This window comes from Neofelis nebulosa, chromosome 2 (assembly GCF_028018385.1).
Source record: "Neofelis nebulosa isolate mNeoNeb1 chromosome 2, mNeoNeb1.pri, whole genome shotgun sequence".
NCBI lineage: Eukaryota > Metazoa > Chordata > Mammalia > Carnivora > Felidae > Neofelis > Neofelis nebulosa.
In genome coordinates, this window is record NC_080783.1 from 169,932,310 (window position 1) to 169,945,709 (window position 13,400).

Genomic DNA, 13,400 nt, shown 5'->3' on the forward strand with positions numbered 1-13,400 from the left:
TCCCCACACTGTTCCTTGGTCCTCTCTCGCCTCTAACACATCTTTTACTCCTATATATCTGTAGACTATTTAAAACCTTTAAGTGATCTCTTTTTAAAAGATCCCTTTTCCAGGGGCGCCTGGGTGGCGCAGTCGGTTAAGCGTCCGACTTCAGCCAGGTCACGATCTCGCGGTCCGTGAGTTCGAGCCCCGCGTCAGGCTCTGGGCTGATGGCTCGGAGCCTGGAGCCTGTTTCCGATTCTGTGTCTCCCTCTCTCTCTGCCCCTCCCCCGGTCATGCTCTGTCTCTCTCTGTCCCAAAAATAAATAAAAAACGTTGAAAAAAAAAAAATTTAAAAGATCCCTTTCCCTCTGAAAAGGAAGATTAATCTACATTTAATTCACTGTTTTAATAAGTTCTGCCTTCCAGAATGCTTGCCTTATTACTAGCAAAGTAATGTCATGTTTAGATTCTAACATCTGAGGAAAATTAAATCCATAATTTTGAAAGTGAAAGTACAATAAACCTTTACCTGGGTAATGAGATATTTCCATTGTGGTTCTATGTGTATTATCGATTTTTTCCAAAAATTAGAATTAAGCTGCTCTTGGATGACACAGACGTGATTTCAGGATCTGCTAGGTCTAATTACAACAGCCTGGCCGAGATCAGCTCACAACTTCAGATGCAGGATGTGGAGGCAGAAGCACCAGCCTCTAATTCTAGCTCTGATTTAGCTGTGGGGTCCTCGACAAGACAGCTAACCTCTCTGACCTTCAGGTCCCTCTTCTTTAGGGTAAGGATTGCTGTGTCTCTGTGTAGACTAGAAATCACTCTATGAATATTAGTCATTACCTTCTTCTTAGCTGAAAGGAAGTCAGCACTAATTCTGTAACACACACACATGCGTGCATGCACACATACACACACACACACACACACACACACACACACACACACACTGGGAAACTACTACATGGCCCAGCTGGGCCAATTAGGAGCCACGGTTCTGGGTTCAAATCCTCACTCGGCCATTTACTAGCTGGGTGACTTTGAGCAAGTTACTTAATTTCTTTGTCCTTTTGTTTTCCCATCTGTAAAGCAGGGCTATAGATAAAATTGACCTCGTGAGGTTGTTCTGAGAATTAAATGACTTCAAACATAAAATACTTAGTGTCTCACTCAAGGCAATGTTCAATAAATACTAGTTATTACTGTAAGAACCTAGATGTATCCATTCTGCTTTCTTCTCTGACCTTGACCTTTTATTCAGTCACTCATTCCTTACCCATTCATTCTGCAAACATTTGCTGGGCATCTAACATGTTCTAATTAACATTCTTCCTAGTCCTCATTTATTATTTCTTATATTTTTCAATTGTTTTAGATGTGATCTCGCAAGCCACCTTAAAGCCTTTGTAAATGAGGGGATATGTAATAAATAGATAAATTAGCAAATCAGGGATATCAAGTGTTTATTGTCACTGGGTCCTTTCTTTCTCATAAAAACTGAATTTTCTTTGATTTTCTTTAACTATTTGAGCTTTCTATCTATTTGGATTTGGGATAAATGAACATTTGTTGTGTTTGTGCATGGATGGGCATCCAGCCAGGGATGGATGGGGAATGTTTCTTTATACACTGATCTTATTTCAGATTGCTCTCTCACTCTAACTGTGTGCACACCTGCTAAAGGGCAGTGATGATTCTCTAGAACGATGTCTTTGGTACAACAGGGCTGCCATCTGTGCATTTCTTCATTAACATTCAGTGGTTCATTTCCTAAAAAGGTGTCTGTATGGGGGCGTGTGTGGTCTACTATGTGCCAGGCATACTATGGACAGGCAAAGTTTAGGACAGAGAATAAGACAGTCTTTTCTCTGTAGAAGTTTACAGTCTAGCAGGACAGACAGTCAAGCAAACAAGCTATCAGAACAGGGTGGTAAGTGCTGGAATGGAAGAAGTGTAGTGTAGTAAGGAAGCACAGAGAGGGGGATATCTAATCCAGAAAAAGCCCACCCATTCCTTCATAAAACAAACACTTATATCTGGAATATAAAAACAAAACAAAGAGACTCTTAAATAGAGAGAACAAATTGGCGGTTCCCATAGGGGAGGGTGGTGGGGGATGGTAAAAGAGGTAAAGGGGATTAAGAGGTACAAGTCACAGAGATGAAAAGTACAGCATAGGGACTATAGTCAGTACTACTATAATAACACTGCATGGTGACAGATGGGGATGACACTTATTGCGGTGAGCATTGAGTAATATACAAAACTGTTCTATCAATGTGTTGCCCACCCGAAACTAACAAAACATTGCATATTAATTATACTTCAACTTAAAAAAATTTAATAAAACAAACATTTACCACATACTATGCATCAGATGCCCAGGCTGCAAGGGAAGGAAGACAGTTCCAGACACAGAAGAGCCTGGTGAGGGCCAAGGGACTGGAGAGACCTACCGGTCCAGGGCCCCACTGGTGGGCATGCTGCGGGCAAAGCCTCGGACCCCAGTTTGCTGGAAATACGGAATGCTGAAGATGTTGGCAGCAATGACAGCCACGGAGTCTGACGGGTTGACAAAGAACCCGTGCTTGCCCAGAATCATGTTTCGATCCTTTGAGAGAAGGGGGATTCGAAGGAAGAGCTTGTAATCAAACTGCTGGAAAAGCAATCTTACATGGGGAGGGAGGGAATGGGAAAGGGTAATAAAACTCTAATTTATAAAACTTAAAACTGATACCTTTATTCCTACTGGGTGCTAAACACTGGACTTTGTTTCTAACGGATCTATACAGTGCCACTGCACCAAAGGCATCCCCATGCCAAAAAACTAAAACTGTTTTCAATTAAGTGTATGCACAAACTCCTTCTGAACAAAAACTCTGTTCTCCCTCCAGAGGCCAGCTGACTTTAACCTCCCAGACCTCTTCCAAACTCTGGAATCCATCACCTCTCTCCCAGAGGAGAGAAGAGATCGAAACAAGAGAGAAAATGTTGGCTATTCACATAGTTTGGTGGGTCTACCAGACATCTTTTGAGGAACAAAGCAGACTTCTTCAGGAAAGGGCACCTAAATCACGGTCCCGCCATTGGATACAGGACCCAGCAAAACATGCTGCCACCTTCACTACTTCCTTGATGCCTGGTATGCAGGAAATACTCAAGTAACTCAGCATATGGAGGAAAAAACTCTCATCACACACTGCTGCAGAAAGATGCATTGCAAAATAGTCTCTTCAGGGATCTTTTTCATTTTTCAAAATTTTGATATGGGGAAATTTGATTTTTAGGAAGTAATGGATTCTAGCTGAATTTAAAGGACAAGAGCAGTAAAAATATTTTTTCAGCTAAGGAAATACATGTAGTGCCTCTCTCTGAGACACCAAGAATACAAAACCACTTAAATTACATCTATCCTTTGTCTGCTATGTATTCACCAATGTAAATAAAACAGCCTGCTTAGTAAAAGTATTAATTGTAGAGGAGGAATAAAAGATTTATTCTCTCATTATAGTTTTATCATTCAACCAATGAGAATCAACAAATGGATATATTATAAGACCAAAATGCTTTCCAGGGATTGAATAAACCTAGGATGGGTTTCTAGAACCAGACCAGCTCATGAAGCACCATTCCATCATAACTGAGCCCTGATCACCCTGCCACTCTTAGAAAATCTGAATGTCTAAAATTAAGCACATGGGTTACATTTCAAGGACTCATTTATGTTCAAGAGGGTCTTCTAACAATTTAGCCCTGACCCTATGGTGCAATAAGGACTCCTCGACTATCACTCATTCACCGAGCCCACAAGACCTGACAGAAGCAGCCTGCTTCTTCCTCCTTTGTAGGAACAAAGGGTACTGGCCTATACCAGAGTTCACTTCAATGCACTTGTACCCACCCCATCTCCATCAAAAGCAGCCCCAAAGTCGTGCTCTCCTGTCTTCATGGTCTCCACCAGGTCAGCAGCGTAAGTGAGGTTGGGGTCAGGGTGGTGGCCTCCAAAGTCTTCCAGAGGAACACAGTTAACTGCTGAGTTCGCAGGGGCACCGAGTTCTTCGCAGAGGATCTTCTTCACATACGGTCCCACGACTACGTAAAATGTGAAATGAAGAATCAGAAAATAGAACTTATTAAAGTATTAGAAGACTGGGGGAGGAGGTGGAGGTGTTCTAAGGAGAATGGCATGGACAATGAGAACATGAAAACTATATTCAGGGGCCAGTGGAACGGTAAGACTCACTAGGGTAGAAGGTTTTGCAAAAAGAAATACTGAGAGATTCGGTTGGAAAAGGTGGGGCTAGTTGATGAAGGAGAATGGGGCAAGGGAGGGGAGTTAACTTCTATGAAGGCCCTACTATAACCCTTTGCAACCATTTTCTCACTCTTTCAAAAACGAAAAAAAGCTCACAATGTGGTAGAGCTTAGTGCTTAAGAGCTTGGACTCTGGAATCAGAATGCGTGGATTCAACTCCCAGCTCAGTTAATCACTGACTGTACAACTTTGGTAAAGTTATTTAATCTCTGTGTGTCTCCATCTACCCTATCTGCAAAATGAGGATAATAACAGTAGCTACCTAACAGGGCTGATGTGAGGATTCAATGAGTTAATAAATATGAAGCCCTGAGAACAGTACCTGGCACGTAGGTTATAAATGTTTGCATTATGATTATCACCTCTACTTTATAGATAAGAAAACTGGTCTGAGATGAAGCCATTTGCCCAAACTTACATATCTAGTAGGAGTGGGAGCTGGGATTCAGAGCCCTAATCTCTCAACTGTATCCAGCTATAGGACAAACTGGTTAAAAACACAAACAACAAACCAAAACAATAACAACAACAACAACAAAAAGAGGGGTGCCTGGGTGGCTCAGTTGGTTAAGCGTCCGATTTCAGCCTAGGTCATGATCTCGTTGTTCCCGAGTTCGAGCCCTGCATCGGGCTCTGTGCTGACACCTCAAAGCCTGGAGCCTGTTTCAGATTCTGTGTGTGTGTGTGTGTGTGTGTGTGTGTGTGTGTGTGTGTGTGTGTCTGCCTCTCCCCCACTCATGCTGTATCTCTCTCTGTCTCAAAAATAAATAAAACATTAAAAAAAACGAAGAAGAAAGAAAAACAGAACTACCAACCACAGGAAAAAAACGGTCACATACTTTTATGGTGACATTTTATACAACTACCAAGAACCTTAATCTCTAATATGCTAAGAATGTGTTTTCATCAAGGAAGGTACTGACACCCATAGAAGCCACAGAGGTCAGAACAGTGGAGAATATGCTTCTCCAGTGATTGGGGCTACATGTTAAGGATACTATGGACACACCACAGAAAAAGGTCAAGGCAGCCAGGGAGGTGAAGGATATAGAAACTGGGGCGTTAAAGGAATACCTGAATGGCCAGGAGAATGAAGTATACTTCATGACCAGCTTTTCCTACCCCATCTACCACCACAAGCCCTTTCTTTTTATTTATTTACTTTTTATTTCAAGTTTTTATTCAAGCTTCAGTTAGTTAACATATAAAGCCTATTCTTAAGCCATTCTCCTCATTTTTCTATCATAACATCTTTTAAGCCTTCATGTCTTTGCTACAGCCATTGCCTCAGCTGGAAATGACTACCCTAGATCCTTCTTTCATGAAAGAGTTGGTTGCCAACTTCTTCCAGGAAACCTTTCTTGATACGGCTAGTCAAGTTATGCCTTCTTCCACACCCCAAAGAGAATACTTGAAATTTTATCTAACCCTCATTTTGTTGGCCTGGCGGTAGTTTTTGACCCATCCCATCTCCCCAGGCATTGCAAGCTCTTTGAAGGAAGTTTTCTGCTGAGTCCCAGCCCACCACCCCCCTATGCACACATGTAGTAGGTACTCAATACATACTTGTTGAATACTTTGAAAAGACAGAATAGCTTTTGTCTAAATAAGGAAGTAGACCCATTCTGTGAGACTCCAGAGGCAAGCTAGGACTCAACAGTAAAGTTCCAGGGATAGAAGATTTCAGCCCACTGAAAGAAGGTTTTTTGTTTTTGTTTTACAGAGAAAGGGGGAAGGACAGTGAGTGGGGGAGGGGCGGGGGAAAGGGAAAGAGAATCTTAGGCAGGCTCCATGTCCAGCACAGAGCCCAATGCCGGGCTTGATCTCGCGATCTGAGCAGGAATCAAGAGTTGGATGCTCAACTGACTGCCACAGAAGAAGGTTTTCTGTGGTTTTACAGGGTAACAGGAGGCCCTGAACAACATCATTGAGAGGGTTCAATCACAGACAGAAAGTTTTCCCCACTAGGGAAAATCCTTCCCACTCAAAGATTCTAAAATTCTAAATTTATTACAAAACAAATAAACAACCTAAGTGCTTGGAATTCCCATATTCCAACATGTGAGAAAGTTTCATGGTTCTGATTCACAATGATGGCTGCTATCTCTGCTGACCTGGCCATGCACCCAGAGAGGAAGAAGAGGGAGAGATACCCAACTGTTGTTCTGGAATGTAATCCTCAGCTTGCTCTTGTAGGCTCTGCTCTTCTAAGAAAAGGTACATGTGGGGGCAGCTGAGTGGTATGGGACTCACAAGCATGTTTACTTCATCTAGCAAATGATACCTCCCCCTTGGAATAGATGGGGGTGTGCAGGAAGAATGTAAGGTATCTTCTGAGGGGAAGGAAGAGTCCACAAAAACAGTTGCATGTTATTCAAGGCCTGATACTCAATGTGGAAACTCTGACCTTCGCACTACCTTACCATGAGGAATGTCTCTCCTATTTTTGCTGTGTACAGTTAGATTTTCATCTATGTGAATAATGCTCTGAAATGGTTGCAAAATCACTATTTAAAAACCATGAAACAGGGGCGGCTCAGTTGGTTAAGTGTCCAACTTCAGTTCAGGTCATGATCTCACAGTTCATGAGTTGGAGCCCTGCGTCAAGCCCTGTGCTGACAGCTCACAGCCTGAAGCCTGCTTTGGATTCTGTGTCTCCCTCTCTCTGCCCCTCCCTTGCTCACACTCTGCCTCTCTCTCTCTCTCTCTCAAGAATAAATAAACATTAAAGAAAATCAATAAAAACCGTGAAACAGTCTTGAGAAAAGGCTTGTTAAAGCATCACGATATGCAAGGTAAAAAGCAGCTCCATATCTTTGAGAGAAGGGAAGGGAAGAAAACTGGCTCCTTACCTCCATGCATGGCATCTATACGAATCTTTAGTCGGTTTGGACCAGAAAGCAGTTCCTTCAGTGCGTTGAAATCAAAGATGTTTCTCAGCATTGTAGCATAAGCTTCCACAGAGTCCACAATTTCCACTGTGAGAACAAGCAACATTAAAAGATGGGGGAGCCAAACACACGAAGAAATAGTATCCTCTGAAATGATTCTACTGCTGTAAACCCACAATAGCTATTTTAAAAGGACAATTATCGAGGAATGTGTTCCAATGTGCCTGGGCTGTCACATGATCTCTTACTCAGTACCAACCATTTTCCTGAGAGGTAAATGTTATTAGTTCTATTTTATAGACAAAAAGATGAGAAAGCTTAAACTCTGAAAGGCTGAGTAACTTGCCCACACAGCTGGGATGGGGCACACAAGAGATTTGGACAGGGGTTTGCCTGGCTAGAAGCTCAGCTATGCTGCCGCATTGACTCTTTGCCCATCACCATGAGAAGTGTATTTTGGTGTCATAAATAACAGAAAATGTAAGGCCCACTTTTCTTTCCTTTTTCTAGGCCTACTGCCATAAGACTTATTAATGGTAAAAAGCAGAAAAAAATTTTTTTAACAAACCACTTTTCACACGCACTGCTAAAGGAGTAAGACAAATATAAGAACTTAGTCTTGCTGCCCTCGTTGGATGTCAGGGCACAACTGAACATTTTCAAAACATTAAGAGTTTAAAAAATTTCCTACTGGTGTTTTCCAAGCCCTAAGAATGTCTTCAAGATGTTCCAAGGCACTGCTTTATCTTTGTTAGGACGCGACTGCCAGCTCTCGATGGCTAGGTTCAAACAAAGAAATGTTTGCCATAAAATGGCAATCCAGAGGAGAGAGTACACGTTGGAACAGTCAAAACGTAAGTTGCATTACTAACCACCTCACCCTTGTTGTGTTGATATGAACAATGTTATAAACCTTTACTCCAACAATTATTAATACCTTGGCATTCTACCCCTGCTGCCTACGCAGGGAGTTTCAATTTAGCCCCCTGAATGGCTTACTTTGATTTCACTGAATATTAAGGCAGGAAAAATGAAGAATCAAAGCCCAGGCTTTGGAATCCTTCACACCTGAGTCTGAATCCGGTTTGCCACTCACTCACTATAGGACCTTGAGCCTGAGATGTAAGCTCTTCTCAACTTTTGTTTCCTCATATGGAAAAAGTGAATACAGATAGTGCTGCCTTCACAGGGCTCTCTAAGAATAAAGTGGGATAATGCTTGTTGAGAGTTTGGCACGTAACAAAAGCTCAATAAAAGTTAGCTATGGGGGCGCCTGGGTGGCGCAGTCGGTTAAGCGTCCGACTTCAGCCAGGTCACGATCTCGCGGTCTGTGAGTTCGAGCCCCGCGTCAGGCTCTGGGCTGATGGCTCGGAGCCTGGAGCCTGTTTCCGATTCTGTGTCTCCCTCTCTCTCTGCCCCTCCCCCGTTCATGCTCTGTCTCTCTCTGTCCCAAAAATAAATAAAAAACGTTGAAAAAAAAAAAAATTAAAAAAAAAAAAAAAAAAAGAAAAGTTAGCTATGAATGTAATCTTACAGGTCTTCTAGTCAAGGCTATTCATTTAATAGGTATGGAAGGCAAGGCCTAGAAAGTTGGAAATGCTGCACCCAAAGTCACACGGCTGATTCCTGGTAGGGCCCAGAGAGCCCAGGTCTCTAGGCTCCTAGACCCCATTCCAGACCTGCTGAACAATGCATGCAAAGCTTAGTGACCAGTCTTTCCAAAACTGAAGATCTACTTTATTAAAACTTTGAAAGTCCAACTGCTCAAGGTGGAAATAAGGGGGGCAAGAGGGGAGGAAAGTCAACATGCCTGTGAATGGTTTGAACTTGTTTTCCAGGTCAAACTGCTGCTTTCCCAGAACTCCAAGGTCTATTTTCAGGTCAGGGCAAATTGCATATTCTTCAATTGTCTTGCTGATTTGGAAGATTTTATCAGTTATTGCTTCTGGAGCAGGACCTGGAAATCAAACAGCGAACCACGGGGTCATTTTGTGGGACTGACGTGAAAATACAAAGAACACAGAGCTCGTCAACTCCTCTTCACTCACACATTTGCCATTTCATCATTTAGACAGCAAAGTATCAAAATTGTCTAAAAGAAAAATACCACGTTAATGATGATTTGTGCATGGTTTCTCATATTCAGGGACGACAGGATGAGAAGCATTCCACTTTCACCAAAATGAAACAAAGAACCCCCTTGTTAAGGATCAGAACCAGAACGCTGGCCTTCCAAGGCCTTGGTTATTGGTTTATCCTAATGAACATAAATGGACTATTCTTCAAAATGACAGCAAACTCACCTCCATTGGAAATATTAAATTTGATTCCAAAATCTCCATTGGGCCCTCCCGGGTTGTGGCTGGCTGTCAGAATGATCCCACCAATGGCTTTGATCTTTCTAATGATGCAGGATACAGCAGGGGTAGAGAGGATCCCATTCTGCCCAATAACCAAGCGACCAATCTAAGAGAAGAAATCCAGACACACTCTTTAACACCAATAAACCCAGAACTACTGCACAGAAACAACAGAATAGGCAAAGGAACAAAGAAGTGAACCAGAAAAGATGTTCTTTAATGAACATCCACAGCTTGGATTACTATTATTTTATTACAAAGTAGAATACCAGTGTTGAATAACATTATTATTGAAGTAGAATCAGCATTGCTGAACAAGGCCATCCCTTCAGATAGTTTTTGGGGACTTTATAGTTTTAAAATAGTATATGGTCTGGGGGGCTATAAGGCTCTGGCAAGAAAACACAGAGTATTTGAAACACAGTCTTTCCAGACCAGGTTCATAATTTTCCCTGAAACATTGTTAGAAAACCCACATTTTTATCCAGTTCAATCATACTTTCAAACCACACTGGGGGAGGATATAAATTTAGCTAGTTAAAGAAATCCTACCCAAAGAGAAGCCCTTTTTGTAAACTAAAAAAAAAAAAAAAATTTAAGTAAAAAGGGCAAGCTTTACATTGAAGAGTTTTACAAAATCCATCTCATAAATTTATCTTTCCTGTCAAGACTTGATTTTGATATGGTGGTCTCCCCAAAGCAGGATACACCTACCTATGTGAGGGTGTATGTGGATTGCCTGCTGGTCCTAAGGCAGAAGGTGCTGGGGGTTATTACTGAGTAAACCGGCCAGAACCACCCACAGGGAAGGGCTACAGGTGGCACTTCACTACATTCTTAAGTTGCCTTCCCTTATCTCTCACAGATGCTATCAGCATGGCTCCTAAATCTTCCTTCACTAAAATGTAATTTATATTTGTTTCAACATGACCCACGTTGGGAAAGAAGGAAGAAGTTCTATCAGTTCCTTGAACATACTTGGAGAAAATGCAGCCACTACATAAATAGATTTATAAAATGAGGAGTCTGTGCCCTCCTTCCATTCTCCCTTCTGAGAGAAGAGACAGGAATGTTTTTGAATTTTCCATTTGTTATTTCTTTTGGCCCCACCTAAATAAACATGCTTGAAGAAATGACTTATGGTGGAAGATGTGTCTGATGATACCTGGAATCCCTGGTAAAGTTTGTCTGGGACTGTTACCTTTGCCACACTATAAGTTAGTGAAAACTTGACTGCCTTATCACCAACCCTTCCCCTGTCAACCACCTCCCAGGAAGTAGCCTGGCTCTCATTTGTCCATCTCAGAACAGTTTTTGTTACACTAATACATTTGTTATGCCCTGCCTCCCTCAGGAAGTGGGGTAGGTGCTATAACTAGTCTCCTCCATAGACTAGAGGGACCAGCAGATGGTGTGAAATCAATATTAATGATTATCACTGGGCGCAGAATGCTTTCTGAAAACCCATGGCATTTTCAATTAATTCCCATCTATGTTCCGTAGTACTGTTGTGTAGATGAAGAAGCTGAGGTCCAGAGTTATGATGCTGCCCATTTGTCGATTCTTCCATCCATCCAAAAGCAATCATAACAAGTGCTTATGGAAAGGTGGTATGGGAGGCACTGGGATAGACGACAGGACAAGGTCACATGGCAAATTAGTGGCCATAGCTGGGAGAAGCACCTGCCTCCATACAGAGAGAAGAGTAAGAAGTCACCCTTGTAGCACTTTCCAGGTGTGGTTCTGATAAAGTGAGAGTTTATGGTTGAGTAGTTGTATAATTTTAACAGGAGGGCCTTAATTAAGAAAGACAATTTAATCAGTCAGAGTGGCTGGTGGAGTTATCTGGAAATTGTACTTGCGCATCAAACATACTGACTTTTACTAGGGGTTTATATGTATTTTGTGTGGAAAGGGAGACTGATAAATGAATCTTAAGCTGTACCACCCAGGTCACCCCTTATTCTACCATTCTGTATGGTAAGATCTGCGGTCAGTAATGGTCCAAGACTGAGGGGATAATACCAGGGGTAAGAGTAGGAAAGTCAAGAGACAGAAAGGAGGTCTGCAGTACCTTCTTTCTCTTGAGCCCAAGAAGAGGTACAGCTGGTCAAAGTCTCTCCTTCCAGAGAAGACCCTCTCCTGTGAATCACCCTCAGGAATATTAATCCTCAACCTGATACTGAGGAGATATTACCCACCTTCCTTTAACAATGTCTAGAGCATTGCAACAGCTCCTGACTCAATCCCCCCTTTCTCTCTCCCACCTGTACCTCCCTTACTCTGCTCGGGCTGAATCCATCCTTCCAACTCAGGACCACCTAGTTCATCTGTTTTAAACCATAGTTCTTACTATGTCCTGCCTCTACTCAAAAACCTTCCCTGTACAATACAATCCAGAAATTCCAATTCTAGCTATTGACACAAAAGAAAGCAAGGACTGAAACAGACAACTTGCACACCCATGTTCATTGCAGAATTAATCACAATAGCCAAAGGCCCATCAACAAATGATGGTATATACATATACAAAATATGGTATATACATATAATGGAATATTATTCAGCCTGAAAAAGGAATGAAATTCTGATACATGCCACAATATGGATGAACCTTGAAAACACTATATACTAAGTAAAATAGGCCAGACACATAAAGACAAGTATTGGATGATTCGATTTACATGAGGTACTTAGACGAGGCAAACTCATAGGCAGAAAGTAGAACAGAGGTTGCCAGGGGCTGAGGGAGGGGAAATGGGAGGTTATTGTTTAGTGGGTATAGTGTTTCAGATGGGATGAGAAAAAAGTTCTGGAAAAGGATAATGGTGACGGTTGCAGAATATTGTGAGTGTAATTAATACCACTGAAGTGTGCACTTAAAAATGGTTGATACACTAAATTCTGTGTTATGTATACTTTACCACAAAAAATAAAAAATTTTAAAAACAGAAAAAATCTTCCCTGTCTCCCAGTGTCTACCAACTTAGAGATCACTCCGTCTACCCGGTACTGAAAGTCCCCCATCAAACAGCTTTTCCTGCCCTTCCTTCCCCTTCTTGCTACTCTCTCCCTGAATAACAGAACTCACACTGCCAGGCTGGATACCTCGCTGTTTGCCCAGCATTTGATAGTCAAACATAACAGGAGCAAACTTAATTTTCCTTGCAATTAAAATAGGGCCTGGTGTTTTCCTATGTTTCACAAAACAAAAACAAAAACAAAAACAAGTTCCATTTTCTTTGCCCTGCTAGTCATATACACATATTCTTATTTCTAAACATATCTCTAAGTTTAAAGCTCTGGAAGCCAAATGAGATATCAGTATTGTAAATGGGGCCCCACCAATGTCTTATTTTATACATTAAAATTTCCTATACTTCTTAGCTCCCAGAAGCATCATGAAAAAAAAAAAAACTCTCTTGTAAATGCAGACAGCTCTATGTAAATAAAAACAAAAGGAAACTTCTAACAAAGGCGAATTATATTTTACAATCCATAAATGCACAAAATGAAAGTGTAATAAAGAGAAAAAAAAATGATATGATTTCCATTTTAGCTCACAAGGCTGAAAAGTCTTCCGAGAATCACCCCAAGAGGGGAGTGGGTATCGCCAGAGGTGAGGAAGGCACACTGACTCCTACCAAAATCTGTGCCAATACATTATCTTTCCTTTACATTTCCCCCCTAACGCTCTGTCCACAATCAAAGGGACATTAAAATAGTCAGAAATGAGGATATGTTAGAAAAAGAAGAAATCGAACTATCTAGGATTTGATAGGTTTTATCAGATCAAAGTGCTTTATTGGTCCACTCATGTTTTAAGTAATCCAGTTCAGTTGC

The 13,400-nt window shown here is 41.6% G+C and overlaps 1 protein-coding gene across 2 annotated transcripts in view; it reads right to left on the reverse strand.

Moving 5' to 3' along the window:
• Positions 1–13,400, reverse strand: part of PGM1 (phosphoglucomutase 1) — a 63,909-nt gene that overhangs the window by 19,616 nt on the left and 30,893 nt on the right. For both annotated transcript variants that reach the window (XM_058717141.1, XM_058717140.1), the window contains exons 2-6: positions 9,501–9,663; positions 9,008–9,154; positions 7,159–7,284; positions 3,893–4,083; positions 2,448–2,602 (exon numbers count right to left, since the gene is read on the reverse strand). In XM_058717141.1, the coding sequence (XP_058573124.1) occupies positions 2,448–2,602; positions 3,893–4,083; positions 7,159–7,284; positions 9,008–9,154; positions 9,501–9,663 (782 nt within the window). The remainder of the gene's footprint in view (positions 1–2,447; positions 2,603–3,892; positions 4,084–7,158; positions 7,285–9,007; positions 9,155–9,500; positions 9,664–13,400) is intronic.